Genomic DNA, 18556 nt, shown 5'->3' with positions numbered 1-18556 from the left:
GCAATCAAAGATGAGTTGCTAAATCTAACAATCTGAATATGTGCTCAGGTGACTTGTGTCTCCCTACTGTATTTGATGGCATATACTACAGCATAGCCGTGCCATACTTTATTTAATAGAGTATGTGGTTCATACAGCCCAATAACAAAGCAACTCAAAGGGGAACAACCAACATTCATATTGTAAGGTGTTGCTATTTGTGAGTGGATTGGTTGATATAGTGTTGCTATTTGTGAGTTGATTGGTTGGTATAAGCTATTTTAGGCATTCATATAATATGATTAGACAATACTATGGAAAAGACACAGACTCCCACACAGTTATTACGTCATGTGCCCCTGCGTGGCACAGAGCATGAAAGTTCCCCTTCCATCAATCTTATCTAGAAACTATGCTAGTGGTTTAACCGAAAGGAACGAACTGCTTCCTGTTATGATGTCATGAAAATCAAACCAATGGTGTATAACTTCGGCTGCAGAAGAGCCTGTAGACTAGAGGAAATAGTTTTGACATCATCTTATGTGGTTTAACCACTGATTTCTTTGGAGATACCAGAGAACTCAGAATCTGGTGATAGTTTTTACTACACACACACACCATCATAAAAGTATGTGTAGTAAAAATTGTCTGTGAAATAGTATCATGACATTTAAGAAAAATGGCAACAAATGTTGTATTTTGAAATGTTCTTTTAATATTAAATACTTTTTCTTCCTCTGAATATATATACGTATGTACCACATTACGAAAACTCACAAATATAAAGTATTTATGTTATAAGTATACACACGTCACAAACAAACATAGAACATTTTTGTATAAATCTGTATACTGTGTTAGAACGCTGAAGTGCTCTTAGCTGCTCGTCCTTTTGTCACATTTCACTGTGTAATGACTTAAGAAATCACTTGAAGTTCATTTCAAGAACAAAATAAAAATAACTACATTTTATAAAACTGCACACACTCCTCCTGAAGGAGCGTGTGTAAGGCAACCCTTACAGTAGCAGAAGTTTATAGATTCACACAGTTAAGGATAAAGATAGTAAGCTATAGAGCATTAAGGGACACTTTTGAGTGGATCCATGTTACAGCTATAGTGTGAAACTTAATACTCTCTCACATTCAAAAAATGAAATGTATTCTATGATTTTTATCCCTAGACTATTCTTAGGCTATTCCAAACCATGAGATTCCTAACCTCCGTTTTCAAGTAACTCTTGGTATGCACATTTTCATTTCAGCCAATCAAACTTCACCAAGTCTGTTTGAATGTTTTGTCATCTGGTTGTTGCTGACATCAAATTAATAGATTTACAGAGTTTCTATCAGTGAGATGGTTGAAATGAAAACCTGAATACACAGGAGGTCTTCAACTTTTTTAAAGGCACTTTTTAAACATTGTAATTCTGCTGGCATTTTTCTCTTTTTAAGGGAAAAAAAATAGTTTCAGTGATATGATTCTCCTGCCATTACAAAACCGCAATACTTGTTGCATTGTGGCATGAGTAAAAATGATGACACCTTTTAAAGGTCCAATGCAGCCATTTTTTTCTCAATCAAAATAATGAAGTAAGTACCTTACTGTGATTTTTTTCAATTACAATGGTAATAAAACATTTAAAAAATGGCTTCTTTGCAAAAAGCAATTTCTCAAGCAAGAATTTTGGGTGGGGAGGGGGAAACTGAAAACTAGCTGTTATTGGCAGAAAGGTTTAGAACTCTCTTTCTTATTGGTCTATTAACTAATTTACCCCCTGGTGATGTCACCAGGCAGGCCAAAACTCCATCCCACCAAAACAAGCTGAAATTTCAGGCAGCTCTTACACTAAAAGGGCATTATCATAATTTTAACAATTTCACAGTATTATTCCATCCTCATAGTGTGAAAATATAAACACAGGGAAATCACGTTTTTGACTGCACTGGGCCTTTAAAGTACATTAAGGCTTTATGGTTGATGAGCTGTAAATGTCACAACAATAGCCAACTGTCACTGCAGACAGATAGACAGCTACCCTTTGGTCCGACCTTCTATAGGTGCAAATGTGTGGTATCAGGACTACAAATGGCTATTATTATTATCATGGTTTCAGTGAAAATACTCACTTTGAAATGTAGGATGCAACAGTTGTCTTTGAGAAAGGCTAGTGGACTGGAGACTCCAGTGTTTGACACTGTTGGCCTCCCTATGTGTCAACTTTGAACAGCTACTAAATTAAGTTGTGTTGGGATTTGGAAACTCAATAGGATTTTTGAGAACTTAGGTTTAAGTGGGTGTTCAGGTGTGAACATGCCTGCTTTTCCCCCTCAGAGCTGTACATACACACCAACTGTTTCTCAATATCTTGCAGCGTGCAAAACCACAAAACGTACACATTTTGCATAGCGATAAAGCCACTCTACAAAGTCACACTTACAAAAGAGACCAAAAACTAGAAATGTTATCTCATGTCTTCCTCTCTCTTGTTGAATGAATTGTCCAGAATAATTCCACAGATTGGAAAATAAACATCCAATTCTGTCACCCACAGGTTTTTGTTATTAAACTAAATGTGAGAAAAATACAGTCTAAGTCCTCACTTTTAGACACTGGACCAGAGGCAGAATCCGACACTTTTCATCAAGTCAGTGCACTGGAAAGGGGCACTGACCCTCAGAAGTCCCAAATGTAATGGACACAGACAACGGCCCCCTATTCACCTCCTCAGTTTATCATATTTTTGTCCCCTCAGCATCATCACTTAATCATTCCTCTTCCTCTTTTTGTCTGTCTTTTCAGAAAGGTAAGGTATCCATGAAGATTTTATCTACGATGGGTGGTGGGGGGACCAGGTCCTCCAGCTTCAGGTAGAAGATGCGCTGCAGGCCCTGGGTGCAGAGGGTGCGCAGTTCGGGGAGCTTCCCTAGCAGACGGGACAGGAAGTTGGGCTGGGGCCGCCCCGCGTCGGAGCCACTGCCAGTCACGTGGTCCCTCAGACAGGTTATGAGGCGGTTCTGGAACTCCTCCACCCGTTTGGGCTCTTTAAGGCCATGGCGATCTGAGGAGAAACAACAAGGAGAAACCTCTTGATCAGACACATTAATAAATGGGCTTGTGACAGGCTATATACCACAAGCATATAATATGAGTGTTTCAGTTGAGTAACCAGAACTTACCAGACTTATTGCTTTCAACTACTAGTGGAGCAGAGAAGGGGTTCACTAAAACTAACATTATAGTGAAATTGTATGTGTCTGTCTGTCTGTCTGTCTGTCTGTCTGTCTTCGTGTGTTTGCATGTGAATGTGTTTCACCTGTGATGATGACGAGTGCTGCGAGGCAGGCGAATGAGGACACGTCCAGGTTCATGCGGTGGAGGCTCTGGGAGAAGTCCATGATGGAGTCGATCCAGTCGCCAAAGCCCCTCACACACTGCATACGGTGAAGTACCACACCATTGCAGAAGATCAGCTTGTTCTTCTCAGGACTCGACCTAGAGACAGAACAGTCTTAACATATATTGCAGAAACATTGGGTGCACATTTGTGTTTTTTAAGGAATTATACAGTAAATTTGTGCCTCTGCCAATGTTTACAGTGGTAATTATACCTGTATGCTAGCCGGAGGATGAAGAGTTCCACGAAAGCAGATTCCAGGAGCAGCTCCTGGTCTTCTGGGCAGAAGGCGGTGAATCCTGGGATGGTCTCGGCCCATTTCCGCAGCACATCCATGGTGCCAGTCAGCAGGTCGTAGAACTGCTGGATGTCGTTGGCATCCTCTTTCTCTGATAGGCTGGCCACTGTCTCATGGTACTGAGGAGTGGAAAGAGAAAAGAAAGGGATGACTCACTGCCTCTGATGTCCATCTCGTCATAACATATAGTGTGAAATGTGATCAAGATCACTTCAATCAAAGAAGATGAATTACATAACAACAACGATATTAAAGCAAGAAGCTTAACTTTAGCAACAGCAATGGGCTAAATTCTGAGAGAGATTCAACAGCAAAGACGAGCTACTGCAGGCACTTAACAGACAACCAATAATATGCTGTTCCATGAGTCACATGACAAGGTCTGGAGGTCTTACCTTGGAGTAGTCCAGTTTTCCGATGGCGGGGTTGGAGTCTATGTGAGCCCTGACAAGAGAGGTGATGATGTTGATGGGTGGGGTGGTGGACGCTGACTCTGGTACAGTCTTGGGTTTAGAGGGCAGACGACCCCTGCGACCTTTCAGGCTGTCTGTGCGGACGACTGTAAGTGAGAGAGAGAAATAACAACAAATACTCTCACTGACTGTACATGTCTGAGATTCTCATATGACTGTCACCGCAAGCCTCCGTTTCACTAAACAATTGCTATATCCATTTCAGTTTCTCTTTTTCTACGAGTGGGCACTGTAAAAGCTTCAGTTTAGCATTGCTGTCATTCTTAGCTTGGGTTTCACATGACTGTCAGTTCGAGCTTGGGTTTCACATGACTGTCAGTTCGAGCTTGGGTTTCACATGACTGTCAGTTCGAGCTTGGGTTTCACATGACTGTCAGTTCGAGCTTGGGTTTCACATGACTGTCAGTTCGAGCTTGGGTTTCACATGACTGTCAGTTCGAGCTTGGGTTTCACATGACTGTCAGTTCGAGCTTGGGTTTCACATGACTGTCAGTTCGAGCTTGGGTTTCACATGACTGTCAGTTCGAGCTTCAAATATAATAGTCACTGAAGGCTTTAAGGGGGTGTAACATGGCATTACCTTCTTTCACCATTCCCACCACAAGGCACTTCTGGAAACGGCAGAATTGGCACCGGTTCCTCCGCCGCTTGTCTACTGGACAGTCTTTGTTGGCTAGGCACACGTATTTAGCATTCTTCTGTACAGTTCGCTGCAAGAAGTGAAAATAAAAACAAAGAACAGTGTGATTATTTTCCTGCACATTTCTCAATGTTCCCCTTTCTCTTTTATAATCACACTTCTACTAGAACTGGAGCCAAGTTAATGTATGAATAGGTTATTATGTGTAACAGAATTATAAAAAATTCCTATGCAGCCAGCCTGTGAAATAATAATATAAGTACTGTGAAGCGTCCTACCTTAAAGAAGCCCTTGCAGCCCTCACAGGTGCGGACTCCGTAGTGCTGACAGGAGGCGTTGTCCCCACACACCGCACAGCGACCCTCGTTGGCCCCGGGGCTGCCGATCTTAGGGGACAACATAGGCCCCTCCGTGAACCCGGGGCTGTCCAGGGACACCTGGTCCAGGGATAAGGGTGTGTAATGGAGAGGGGAGGGGTGCTGCTGTGAGGGCTGGAAGAAAGGGTCCTCCTCACCTTGCTGGGGGCCCTGATGCTGCCCCAGGGGGGAGTGCTGCTCCACCGGGGGGGTGAAGGTGAAGAAGGAGGGCTGCTGAGCTAGGCCTGACTTATCAGCCACCCAGAACCCAGGGCCTGGGGAGTAGGGGCTGAAGGGGGAGTCCCAGGCCGAGCCAGGCTGGCTCTGGAAGCCCGGGGTGGGTGGGGAGGCGGTGGCCGATGCAGGGCTGCCATAGTAATCGGAGCCGCAGGAGGACAGCGTCTCGTCGAGGTAGCTGAGGGCAAAGGAGCCCGGGTAGCAGCCGTACACCTGGAGGTCGTCCAGTTTGAAGGCTGAGTGCTGAGCCTGAGGGCTGGAGCTGCCGCCGGCCGCGGGGCCGGAGGAGGCATTGGAGGCAGAGGTAGTGATCTGGCAGGAGTAGGCATCAAACTCGCCCACGTAGCCGCTGCCCACCAGGGTGTTGATGCTGGGGAGGGAGGAGGCGGTGAGCTGGTCCCGCTGGGCACCGACGTCCATGGCTGGCTTAGCACTGAGGTCAGGGTTCAGGAACTCAGAGATAAAGTAGTTGTTGTCGTAGGGCACAGTTCCATACTGAGTTTGAACACAGGGCATTGCTAAAAAAATAAATTAAACAATATTTAAGAAAAATATTCTGAAGCCAAATAGTTGCATTCTGTAGTCGTTGATCTTAATTGTTGTTCTCTATCAAAACGTGAGGCCAACATAACTGCTGAAATTATGAAATGATTGAAATGGTGCCATTTATGTTAAGTAATGTAGCATGAGTAGACCTTATAGGCCCACCTGCCGAACGCTCCAAGTTCACCATCTCTCCAGCCAAACCAGGTGCAATAACCTGTAAACAACTCTACAACCATCATCTGCAAGCCTCCTTACTAATCACTTAAGTCAACAACACTAAAGAAACTTAACCCGTCTTAGGGATCCCTTTTTAACACCTCTCCAACAGCGCATCCTGACATCATCCCATACAGAAACACTTCCATTTCCCCCCTCTCCTCACGCTGCCACAGCTTTAGGCCTCTTGGTAGCCCTTTGGTGATTCTTAGAAAGCCGGCTGACTGGCTGATGGGGAGATAGTCTTGCTGGAGGATATTGGTTACTGGCTTTGAATGCTTTGAAACCCACCCCTTCGGTTATGAACAGGGCAACCCTCCTACCCAAGGTCTGGGGATTGGGTTCCACGGTGGGCTAAATGCCAGCTGAAGAGGGGAAGGTGGCAGGTCTGGTGGAGCAGAGGGCTGTGGCGAGCTGCTAAGGTGTCTTTAGCAGCTGGACATGTCTATGTGATTCATGTCTACCTCTCAGAACTGTCCATATCAGAACAATATCGGATCTGGAGGATTTTTCTCCAGGAGGTGTTCTTTCACTAATCTGTAGCTATAATCATCTGATCCAAATCATATCTTAATTATTGTCTTAATTCAATTTCAGTTAAAATCGCAATGAAGGCTGTGGTCAGTCAAAGCTTTGAATATCTCAAGATATTCTGGCATGACTAAAAGCAATATAAAATAAACAATTATCCTAAATACTTGAATTTATGTGGAATCACTGCTTTTTCCTGTTTATACACTACATGACCAAAAGTATGTGGACACCTGCTTGTTGAACATCTCATTACAAAAGCATGGGCATTAATATGGAGTTGGTCCCCCCCTTTGCTGCTATAACAGCCTCCACTCTTCTGGAAAGGCTTTCCAGTAGATGTTGGAACATTGCTGTGGGGACTTGCTTCCATTCAGCCACAAGAGCATTACTGAGGTCAGGCTCTGACGTTGGGCGATTAGGCCTGGCTCGCAGTCTGCGTTCCTATTCATCCCAAAGGTGTTTGATGGGGTTGAGGTCAGGGCTCTGTTAGCAACGGTGTGGCTGAAATAGCCAAATCCACTAATTTGAAGGGGTGTCCATATACTTTTGTATATATAGTGTATCATCACCAACAACATGTCTGAGTGTAAGCTATTCTGCCCCTAAACAGTGACTTGTGTTTTTACCTCTTAGCATGTGCTTTGGTGAGAGAAACTATACACTTGTTGCACACAAACTAAAGTAAGAAACATCCTTGACCTATAAAAAGGGTGCTTACATCAAAAGGTCACAAGTTAACCTCTGAACCCCATGTGTAACATGGATATGTGTGCATCTGATAAGATGAGGACAAGATGAGGACAAGAGAGACAAGAGTGAGACATCCGATAGCGCCACTGCCTCCTCTTGAACACCCAGTAAAACTAGTGGCCACATCGCCACCTGTCTGATCTTTGTCATTAGTAGCCTAAGTTAATAATGTGATGCATCAGCCTATTTATTTCATATAATAAAATAATACACATGGATTAAGTTTTTAATATCTGACCATGAAGAGCAAATATTACAAAACTATAAATAGCCTACCACTCATATTCTCATCTATTTCAGACCATCAATACACCCCTATTGGCCCCATATAAAAGGTCATTTAAATAGCCCTGTTAAACAGCATAGTCAACAGGTCGGCTTTGAAACGTGCGAGGCAAAAATCTGTCAATGATAAAGAACTGGGGGAGTGTGCGGCTGGTTGCAACACAACACATCGTCAATTCATAAGTGTGATAGCGATCAGTGTTGAATGCAGTCAAGTCTACAATGATATCCAAGACATCTATAATTTGGTCTGACATGTTATTAAGTTATTATTTGATTAACAGTTTTAAGCAGCTGTAGCCTATTCGAATGGTATAGCTACACATTGCCTTTTCTGTATATGTCATTCGAAAATAGAAAGAGACTAGGCTACTTTATCTCATGATCAAGAATTTTTTTTTACAGTCATTGCAAGTACGCTAAAATGCCACAAATCATTCAATAAGTAAGCTCTTTAGGAGGGTAAAGTTTTCGAAGATTAAAAAAAATCATCCTTGCCAATCCGATCCATAACAAAACAGTGAAGACCACTAGCATGCATGCAAAATAATAAGAAATACCTTTTACTAACCTGATCTATAAATCCTCTAAATTCCTTAGACAGATTTTCATTTATTCCGAGTGATGGAGAAGCATCAAGTGTATTAAACCTCTGTCTACAGTTCAGAAAGGGAATGAAATCTCCAGACTTGGGGTAGAGCGTAATATATACAGTCACTTTTATTTTGCCGTTACGTCGGGTGGCCCCGGCTCTAGGCGTGTCTTTCCGCAAAAATGGCAAAGGGGGCGGTGATTTTTCCGGGTCAGGAGCCAATGGCATCGTTCTCACACAGACGTCCTTATACTCTGACGCACGCTCGGGATTCCATTGACGCAAGCGACGGCGGAACGTTTGATCTAAATTTAGACCAGGTTACACGCGTAGAGCTATAACTGCCTGGAATAGGCCAAAAATAAACGTCAGATGATTGCATTTTATGCTTAAAGCAAAGTTTATAACTGCCAAATGAGTGACAGAGATAACGTAATTAAGGGTTTGTCATAGGAAAGTCCTTGTAAAGACTATATGTTGGATCGTTTTGTTTAAATCTATTTAAATAGCATAGGCCTAACTATAGGCTATTCAAATGGTACACAATGTAGCCTATATATAGGCTAATATATCTAGTCTAACATACCATTTGTAAACAGTGACATTTGCAAACAGGGAGGGAGTTGAGGGAGTTTATATAGCTGTAGCCTATCTTCTAAGTAAAATTTGAACAATTGAGTAATTACAATACTTATTAAACTGTACTTACAGGAATAATTACACAGTAAAAATGGGCACTGTATGTAAAGTGTAAACCTTATAACACATTAATAACATATTGCATACGCTCTGTATATAGCCTCGCTATTGTTATTTTACTGCTGCTCTTTAATTATTTGTTACTTCTTAGTCATATTTTTTTTAAAGGTATATTTTATTTATTTTATATTTTTTAAACCGCATTGTTGTTTAGGACTTGTAAGTAAGCATTTCACTGCAAGGTGTATTCGGCGCATGTGACAAATACAATTTGATTTGATATTGTATGAAGGCCTTTTTATTAATCAGCTGGACTATATAATTACACTAGCCTACATTCTAGGAGGCCTGTGCTCCAATTCTCCACCCTTTTCCCCAAAGTGAGCATTTGTGCACTCCACGACATAGATTTAAAAGTATAGGATTGGTGAACAGTCCATGCTTATAACAATCTTATGCTTTTAAATCCAAGTGCACACTTCAGGGAAGAGGGTGGAGAATTGGAATGCAGAGTAGATGCATCTCGTCAAGTTGTAGTATGCATGGGTGTGTTGAGGGTGTGTGTACGCGAGAAAAGCCAAGCCCTGCTTGAAGCGTAACAAGTGGGAAACATCTACACGTGGCTGCATCAAGGTATTATTATTACAGTGCCAACAAGTACAGACAGGTGTATCCCTACAGCCCTAAAGTCATGCAGGGCAGTAAAACAACTGTAAAGGTGTTGGCACCTTCTCGACAGGTAAATGCTCAGAATTCAGGGACTGAATACCCAGCTCAACTCATGGAGGGCCGAGTGCCTGCGGGTTTTTGCTCCTCCCTTGATTGATCAATGAAGGTAATTGATTAGTAAGGAACTTCCCTTACCTGGATGACTAATTGATAAAAAAACTAACAAAACCAGCAGGCACTCGGCCCTCCAGGAATTGAGTTTGACATCCCTCGTATAGCCTTCATTTTGCCATCTCCACTTCCTCTGGGGAAGTTTCCACAGAAACTTATATTTACTGCAAGTTTTGATCATTCTGGTAGCAGAGTACCGCTCGCTCTAGGATCAGTTTCCCCTCCCTCAATCGTAACCCTGAACATTAGTGGGGAAAAAGCTAAAGTGACCCCAGATCAGGGTCTACGGGAAACTTCATCCTATACCAGCAGAGTACCTAGCAACTTTAGTTGAGTCAGAAAGTGTAATGTGTGTCAGTCAACAATATGGGACAGTATGACAATCTACTACTCTATTGAACAACAAGGATCGGTTTCTCAGACAAAGATGAAGCCTAGTTCAGGCCTAAAAAACACAAACAAGCATGCGCGCGTGTGTGTGTTCATGTGTGTGTGACTCCAGACTTCCTCATTCACTCTCATTGGGGTCATACTGCAAAGTATTGTATCTTAGTATGAAGATGTTAATGTTGCTAACAATATCAGAGAACAACCCTTACTTATACAAAAGGCCCAGTCTTACACCTGTACCCTTGCAGTAAATGTGAGCACCTGCACTTTACTGTCTATGTCTGCACTCTGCTCTCTTTCCAGTCCCAGTGCAGGCAGGCCAGGGCCACAGTGCAATGACATGACTCATATCTCCAAATTCCTCCCTTGACTTTGAATCCATCCCAATCCCAGCACACAGTATGTACAGTAAAACATGCTATACTGTAGAGTCAATATTCATCCATCTGGTGCACCATATTCTGGAAACTTGAGGAAAAAAACTGTTGTTTTCACCAACCACCTGGGGAGAGAGTGGGAGGGGGGGGGGGAACCCCAGCAGTAGTCTAACCTAACTAACGTCTCAGTGTAATAGAGGCTATAGACATGGTGGAAAGATATACTGTATGATAGGATATCCTATAATGCCGTCCAGTCTCTGAGTACAATATATGTTCATCTTCTATACTTAAAGCATAGACAACAGAACCCATTGTCCCTGTAGAGTTCACTCCAGAAAACACTCTGACATGTAAGCTGCAAATCACTCACCAATGATAACAAAACACCCTGTGGCCAGTTAAACTGTCTATACTGATCCCCTGTAGTTGAAGATAATTATAATTTCCCATCGCAGAACATTGACTTGAATGGGAAAGTTTGATCTAATAATTCTACTTCTATGGTTGAATATAGCAGTTGGTGCCCCCTGGATCCTTGAAGGCAGAGGTATGTCCCAATAATATCTCCTTTCTCCCGAAGTGTGCACTCGTTCACTATTTATCATCAATTTTAAAGCACTGAAGAATTGGAGGAGGGCTAGTGGGAGTTTCTACCATGTTTCTTATAACACTCATTTTATTTAAAATCAGTGAAGGGAATTGAACAAGTGCACACTTTAGGAGGAAGGACAGATTAGTGGTACCTAGCCAGAGTGTCTGCTGATCATTACACATGACATGTATACACACACCCGTTTTTCTAAGAGTAGATAAGAAAAACATTCACCATGTAGGTCAGATGACTCCCTCTCTCCAAAAAATGTACTCTCTCAAGTGTAAAGCAGAGCTACGACCAAACCCCAACACGCCCTCCCTCGGGATCAGACACTTCAGTTCCCACCATCCATCCACAGCGCCCAGCTGCCATCTGACATTTGTCAGCAGCCATACAAGCACAGGCCTGCGGACAAGCACAGACACCACTTAAGTAGTTGCCTCCTCACTACCACACAACAGCAAGAAATCACTAACTGCCACTTGCACCCTCTGAGGGGGTCTTTGGGCATGCTGTAAGTAATGTCTAATTTATTTTTAAAAAGCAGGCTAGGTGAACTCACACAGAGAATAACCAGGATGGGTTTCCTCTTCCCTGCCTAGGGGATAGAAGAGCGTCTGGAGCGTCAGGACTGGCCTGGTCACAAGTCAGCTGCTTTATCCCCAAAGGGAGCCCCACCCCACACAGGCATCCTTGTGGTGATAGGCAGTGCTCCCTTTGTCGTGTTCATGAGGTAAGGCTTTCAGATAGTGGCCGTACTTGTGGAGTTAAGATTATCTGTGGAGTTAAGATCTTGGCTGGGGAGTGAAATGGACCAGTGTCTGACACCTCTCAGACAACAGCAGCTGCCTCTATAGTCACCACACCTCCCTCCCTGGCAAGCGCGCACAGGCACAGACACACATCTCCCTTCCCCCACGCTCTGTACATACAGTCACATCACAGCTAAGTTTTGAAGATCCAGCAGGCATCCCACATGACATACTTTGAAGAAACGGATTGGTGATTACACTGTCACTCAGTAACAACACACATTTTACACTTGCTTCTTGCTGGACATTTTCTTATTTTTCCTCACTGTGTTTATGAATCCCAAAATTGTTCCAACATACAGAACTAGTATCATTTCACCTGTAAGGATGGTACCTGGGAGATGGGGACAGAGCCACCAGCATGGGAAATTCTAACACTGCCTAAATCATTAGGTTATATTATAGCTACGTAAATATAACTGGCCACAAGAATGCCTTAGATCTATTAAACATGAACAGGAAACAATGGCTATTGCATAGGGAAATATCAACCAACCCCTTGAGGTGTACAAAATGTATTAAACAATTATTTGTTTCTTAAATGTAGGTTCCCTCAAAACACTTTTTCCCCAATCATGCACCATGTAGTTGCTAATCAACCATAGACTCAATTTAGTAGCCTTTATTCAATTTCAGACATAATTAAGTTGATCAACACATACACCTAATCTTAGATTTACGATGTTATCAATTCCAGGCATAGCCTTCTATTTATTTATATATTTTATACCTTTATTTATCCAGGAAGTCCCATTGAGGTCAGGAAACCTCTTCACAAGGGAGACCTGTTGTTGTGCTTACAGAGTGCTCAACATGAGAAGCCCACAGGGAATGATCAGGTGCTGGTCAATGACGTTGAAAATAAAAAACTGATGACCCGATCTGAACAGTCTCCAACCTACTGGATCTTTGACAGCTGTTTATATTTGGAAGTCTCATATCCTATACTCCAACCCATCACGGGGCCCCGTGGATCCCATTGGCGTATGTTTCAGCTCACAAACCCCCCTTATCCTAGTAGATTCACACCTTGACAAGCAGTGACAGGGATGAATAATGGAGGGGATGTGGCTAAAAATGGGGCGGCTGCATCAGATATCGTTCCCCTCTCCTAGGTATTAGTTTAGGCCTGGGACCTTTTGTAAAGCCTTGGCAATGTAAACTTAGACATGACATGACACAAGACATAGCTGTACGCTACATGATGGTTCAATTGGGAAAGGCCTTTCCACTTTTAATGGCCATGATGACAGATGTCACATAATGTGACTGATAAAAGTTATAGCACATGAATTGATATGCTTATCATAGCATGATGTGGGCTTAGGCTTTATGAGGAATGGTAAGAGTACAGGGTCACAATCAGGAAGTTATAATTATATGTGTTACATTCCTGCAGTCAACATGCCAATTGCACGCTCCCTAAAAACTTGAGACATCTGTGGCATTGTGTCGTGTGACAAAACTGCACATTTTAGAGTGGCCTTTTATTGTCCTCAGCACAAGGTGCACCTGTGTAGTGATCATGCTGTTTAATCAGCTTCTTGATATGCAATACCTCTCAGGTGGATGGATTATCTTGGCAAAGGAGAAATGCTCACTAACAGGGATGTAAACAAATTTGTGTATAACATTTGAGAGAAATAAGCTTTTTGTGGATCTTTTATTTCAGCTCATGAAACATGGGACCAACACTTTACATATTGCATTTATATTTTTGTTCAGTATAAGTCAACGTCCTAAAGGGTGATGTTTAGCTCACAGTCCCATAGAGGGCCCTGGTCAAAAGTAGTACACGAAATAGGGAATAGGGTGCCATTTGGGACACAACCCAGCTGTGGGCTATTTCCAGATATTTGAGGAAGATATTCAGTATATACATTGTTATTAGGTAAATCTGAAAAGTAACCATGCACTGGAATGGCTTCTTTGTTTTAATGCCTCATAGCATTGCTACTGTAAGGATAGGTATGGGAACATATACCAAGTGAAGACACCAGAGATTATGATAATAATGCATGACATTGGCACTACCACCACGCAGCTACTGCTCACACATACCCCAAGAAGTCATGGCAACCATCAACACCACTGTCTGCCTGTCACTGAGTAAGAAGTTGTCTCAACTCTTGTGGGTTATCTCAAGGTGACCCAGAAGCTACATGCCATTCCCTATGATGTGCTGATCTAAGTTTAGCTTTTGTCAGTCTTGGTTATGTTGACAGTTCATATTGGATATTTTTAGGCACATAATGTTTTATCCAACGCAACATGTCCATGAACTGTAATATATAAACAGTATCAGTCAAAAGTTTGGACACACCTACTCATTATGGTTTTTCTGAATTTTTTTAAACTATTTTCTACTTTGTAGAATAATAGTGAAGACATCGAAACTATGAAATGACACAAATGGAATCATGTAGTAACCAAAAAAAGTGTTAACAAAAATCTAAATACCCTGCTCAAAAAAAATCTAGGGAACACTTAAACAACACATCCTAGATCTGAATGAAAGAAATAATCTTATTAAATACTTTTCTCTTTACATAGTTGAATGTGCTGACAACAAAAATCACACAAAAGTAATCAATGGAAATCCAATTTATCAACCCATGGAGGTCTGGATTTGGAGTCACACTCAAAATTAAAGTGGAAAACCACACTACAGGCTGATCCAACTTTAATGTAATGTCCTTAAAACAAGTCAAAATGAGGCTTAGTAGTGTGTGTGGCCTCCACATGCCTGTATGACCTCCCTACAACGCCTGGGCATGCTCCTGATGAGGTGGCGGATGGTCTCCTGAGGGATCTCCTCCCAGACCTGGACTAAAGCATCCGCCAACTCCTGGACAGTCTGTGGTGCAACGTGGCGTTGGTGGATGGAGCGAGACATGATGTCCCAGATGTGCTCAATTGGATTCAGGTCTGGGGAACGGGCGGGCCAGTCCATAGCATCAATGCCTTCCTCTTGCAGGAACTGCTGACACACACCAGCCACATGAGCTCTAGCATTGTCTTGCATTAGGAGGAACCCAGGGCCAACCGCACCAGCATATGGTCTCACAAGGGGTCTGAGGATCTCATCTCGGTACCTAATGGCAGTGAGGCTACCTCTGGTGAGCACATGGAGGACTGTGCGGCCCCCCAAAGAAATGCCACCCCACACCATGACTGACCCACCGCCAAACCGGTCATGCTGGAGGATGTTGCAGGCAGCAGAACGTTCTCCACGGCGTCTCCAGACTCTGTCACATGTGCTCAGTGTGAACCTGCTTTCATCTGTGAAGAGCACAGGGCGCCAGTGGCGAATTTGCCAATTCTGGTGTTCTCTGGCAAATGCCAAACGTCCTGCACGGTGTTGGGCTGTAAGCACAACCCCCACCTGTGGACATCGGGCCCTCATACCACCCTCATGGAGTCTGTTTCTGACCGTTTGAGCAGACACATGCACATTTGTGGCCTGCTGGAGGTCATTTTGCAGGGCTATGGCAGTGCTCCTCCTGCTCCTCCTTGCACAAAGGCAGAGGTAGCGGTCCTGCTGCTGGGTTGTTGCCCTCCTACGGCCTCCTCCACGTCTCCTGATGTACTGGCCTGTCTCCTGGTAGCGCATCCATGCTCTGGACACTACGCTGACAGACACAGTAAACCTTCTTGCCACAGCTTGCATTGATGTGCCATCCTGGATGAGCTGCACTACCTGAGCCACTTGTGTGGGTTGTAGACTCTGTCTCATGCTACCATTAGAGTGAAAGCACCGCCACCATTCAAAAGTGACCAAAACATCAGCCAGGAAGCATAGGAACTGAGAAGTGGTCTGTGGTCCCCACCTGCAGAACCACTCCTTTATTGGGGGTGTCTTGCTAATTGCCTATAATTTCCACCTGTTGTCTATTCCATTTGCACAACAGCATGTGAAATTTATTGTCAATCAGTGTTGCTTCCTAAGTGGACAGTTTGATTTCACAGAAGTGTGATTGACTTGGAGTTACATTGTGTTGTTTAAGTGTTCCCTTTATTTTTTTGAGCAGTGTACATTCATGATTTCTTACTCAAAGAGGATGGCGGTTTGTGTGCAAAGTATATGATTACTGTGAGAGTAGTTTCTAAATGTACCAAAGTATTATGTCTCTGTCCCTCTCTCTCACCTCCTCTCCATGACTCATGACTTTTGTAACACGCAGCCATATTGTGTCAGTCCTCTAGGGACCTTTGTTTATCCTGTGATACCATTTAGTTAGCTAGTAAATAAATAATTAAACCAATTTGTGTAGTACTGAATCATAAGTAAGGCTCGGGTTTTTGCAGATGCAAGGAGGTTATGACTGTTCAGAATTATGATATGATACAAGGTTATGATTAATAAGTTGACTGTTTATAGATGTGCTAGATTAAGACTTTTAGAGTTTAATTCGAGAGATGGTAACTCTTTAAAGAACCGCTCTCGTGGTGCCCCAATTCCTAATGAGCTAATTGTTACTTGATTAATTTAATTGGGTAACAATTAAACATAGTTAGTTGATTAGATAATAAAAGTCATCAGATTAATGAAAGTAAAGTCACGACACTGTCAGTAATTTATTTAGAATTCAAGGCACACTTAACCAGCATTTTACATTTACATTTAAGTCATTTAGCAGACGCTCTTATCCAGAGTGACTTACATGGCTACCACAGCATTCTGCAACAATACGACATCCCATCTGGTTGGCGCTTAGTGGGACTATCATTCGTTTTTTAACAGGACAATGACCCAAAACACACCTCCAGGCTGTGTAAGGGCTATTTGACCAAGAAGGAGAGTGATGGAGTGCTGCATCAGATGACCTGGCCTTCACAATCCCCCGACCTCAACCCAATTGAGATGGTTTGTGATGAGTTGGACTGCAGAGTGAAGGAATAGCTGCCAACAAGTGCTCAGCATATGTGGGAACTCATTCAAGACTGTTGGAAAAGCATTCCAGGTGTAGCTGGTTGAGAGAATGCCAAGAGTGTGCAAAGCTGTCATCAAGGCAACGGGTGGCTTCTTTGAATAATCTAAAATCTAAAATATATTTTGTTTTGTTTAACACTTTATTGATTACTACCTGACTCCATATGTGTTATTTCATAGTTTTGATGTCTTCACTATTATTCTACAATGTAGAAAATAGTAAAAATAAATAAAAACCCTTCAATGAGTAGGTGTGTCCAAACGTTTGACTGGTACTGTATATGCAACAATTACAAAATATGAGTGGACAGGATTGGACATTCATGATTCCTGATTATTATTTGAAAGAGACATTATGTGATGAATTATTTGAACATGCAGTGCGCAGGTTAGCCTTGCAGAGTGGTCAATAGCTGGCACAGCTACAAAGTCATAAAATCAGATTTTTCCCTAAGCTTAACCCTAAATTTAACCACACCGCTAACCCTAATGCCTTACCCTAACCTTACATAAAGAACAAAAAGCACATTTTTGTTTTCATAAATTTTAACAATATACCCAATTTTGAGTTAGCAGCTGGCCTATCTAAGGGGAAATAGCTCAGTTCTGCCTCCAGGACAAGACTGACAATGAACGTAAACCTTCAACCTACATGCAGTGCAAAGGCTACTTGTGTTGCCTATTCATGCAAATATTTTTCATTTACATAAGTAGGCTATTTATAGGTGATGTGGGATGTAGCCTTTGCAAACATACATTTTTATTAAAATAAAAACTTTAGAAAAAACGTTAACTTGCCTGGGCATCATCATCATGTTGTTGTAACTATCTTCTTGTCCGTAGTTTCGCTTCACTCCACATCAATCTCAAAGCGCAACACTGCTCGTCGTCATTTCACTCTAGCCAGTCCGCGTTTTCAGGTTAATCTCTACTGTCTGTCTGCATGCTTTATACTTTACACAGCTCTGCATGTTTACTCTTCTGCTTTCTATATTGAAGTCATTTCAAAAGACACAACAACAACAACAAAACAGCAAAGTCCTTAAAACAAAGTGGGCTTTTCTCCACCGCATTTCTTCATGCAATTCGATGCTTGTTTTCCAGCTAAATTAACTCCCCCCTTGTTCCATTCACTGTTTCGTATTTGATAGAATGGGAGATGCTTGTCTCGCGAAGAACAATGAGAGCCAGTCTCTCCGATGACGTAAATCAAGGGTTCCCATTGACGTCGGTGGAATCCCTGCATGTGACGTAGGTCAGATCTGTCGATGTCAGGGACTTAGAGATACACGTTTCAATGGTCGGGGACGTCCGAAAGAAGAAAAAAGAGAAACAAGTTTCTAAAAATAGATTGCGGAAGAATAGCCTATTGTTGTGTATGATGTCTGTTGCCAGATAGGGTAAAATGTCACTTTCTTTTGCTTACCCTTTTTCATCGTGTTGCACACACTGTAGGTCTACACATAAACAGTTACATAAAAAATATGTGAATAAATAGCTACAATGAACAAAATATAAACGCAACATGTAAAGTGTTGGTCCTATGTTTTGATCCAGAAATTGTCCATGCACACAAAAGCTTATTTCTCTCAAATGTTGTGAAC

The 18556-nt window shown here is 42.5% G+C and overlaps 1 protein-coding gene across 2 annotated transcripts; it reads right to left on the bottom strand.

The window, feature by feature from the left end:
• Positions 1-671: 671 nt before the first annotated feature.
• On the bottom strand, positions 672-18088 carry LOC106583344 (probable nuclear hormone receptor HR38). 2 transcript variants are annotated; one of them, XM_014167429.2, is made up of 7 exons: positions 17751-18088; positions 5066-5898; positions 4728-4857; positions 4070-4233; positions 3591-3793; positions 3296-3474; positions 672-3040 (listed from the first exon to the last, which is right to left on the bottom strand). In XM_014167429.2, exons 2-7 carry the CDS (start codon positions 5894-5896, stop codon positions 2778-2780), a joined length of 1770 nt encoding a protein of 589 aa, XP_014022904.1. In that variant the 5' UTR covers positions 5897-5898; positions 17751-18088; the 3' UTR covers positions 672-2777. The 2 variants fall into 2 exon arrangements, with proteins under 2 accessions (XP_014022904.1, XP_014022903.1); XM_014167428.2 differs by lacking the exon at positions 17751-18088 and adding an exon at positions 8283-8463.
• Between the last annotated feature and the right edge of the window lie 468 nt (positions 18089-18556).

The sequence above is a fragment of the Salmo salar genome, chromosome ssa22, assembly GCF_905237065.1.
Source record: "Salmo salar chromosome ssa22, Ssal_v3.1, whole genome shotgun sequence".
Taxonomy (NCBI): Eukaryota; Metazoa; Chordata; class Actinopteri; order Salmoniformes; family Salmonidae; genus Salmo; species Salmo salar.
Note: the sequence above shows the minus strand (reverse complement) of the source record. Positions and strands in the feature narration are given on the sequence as shown.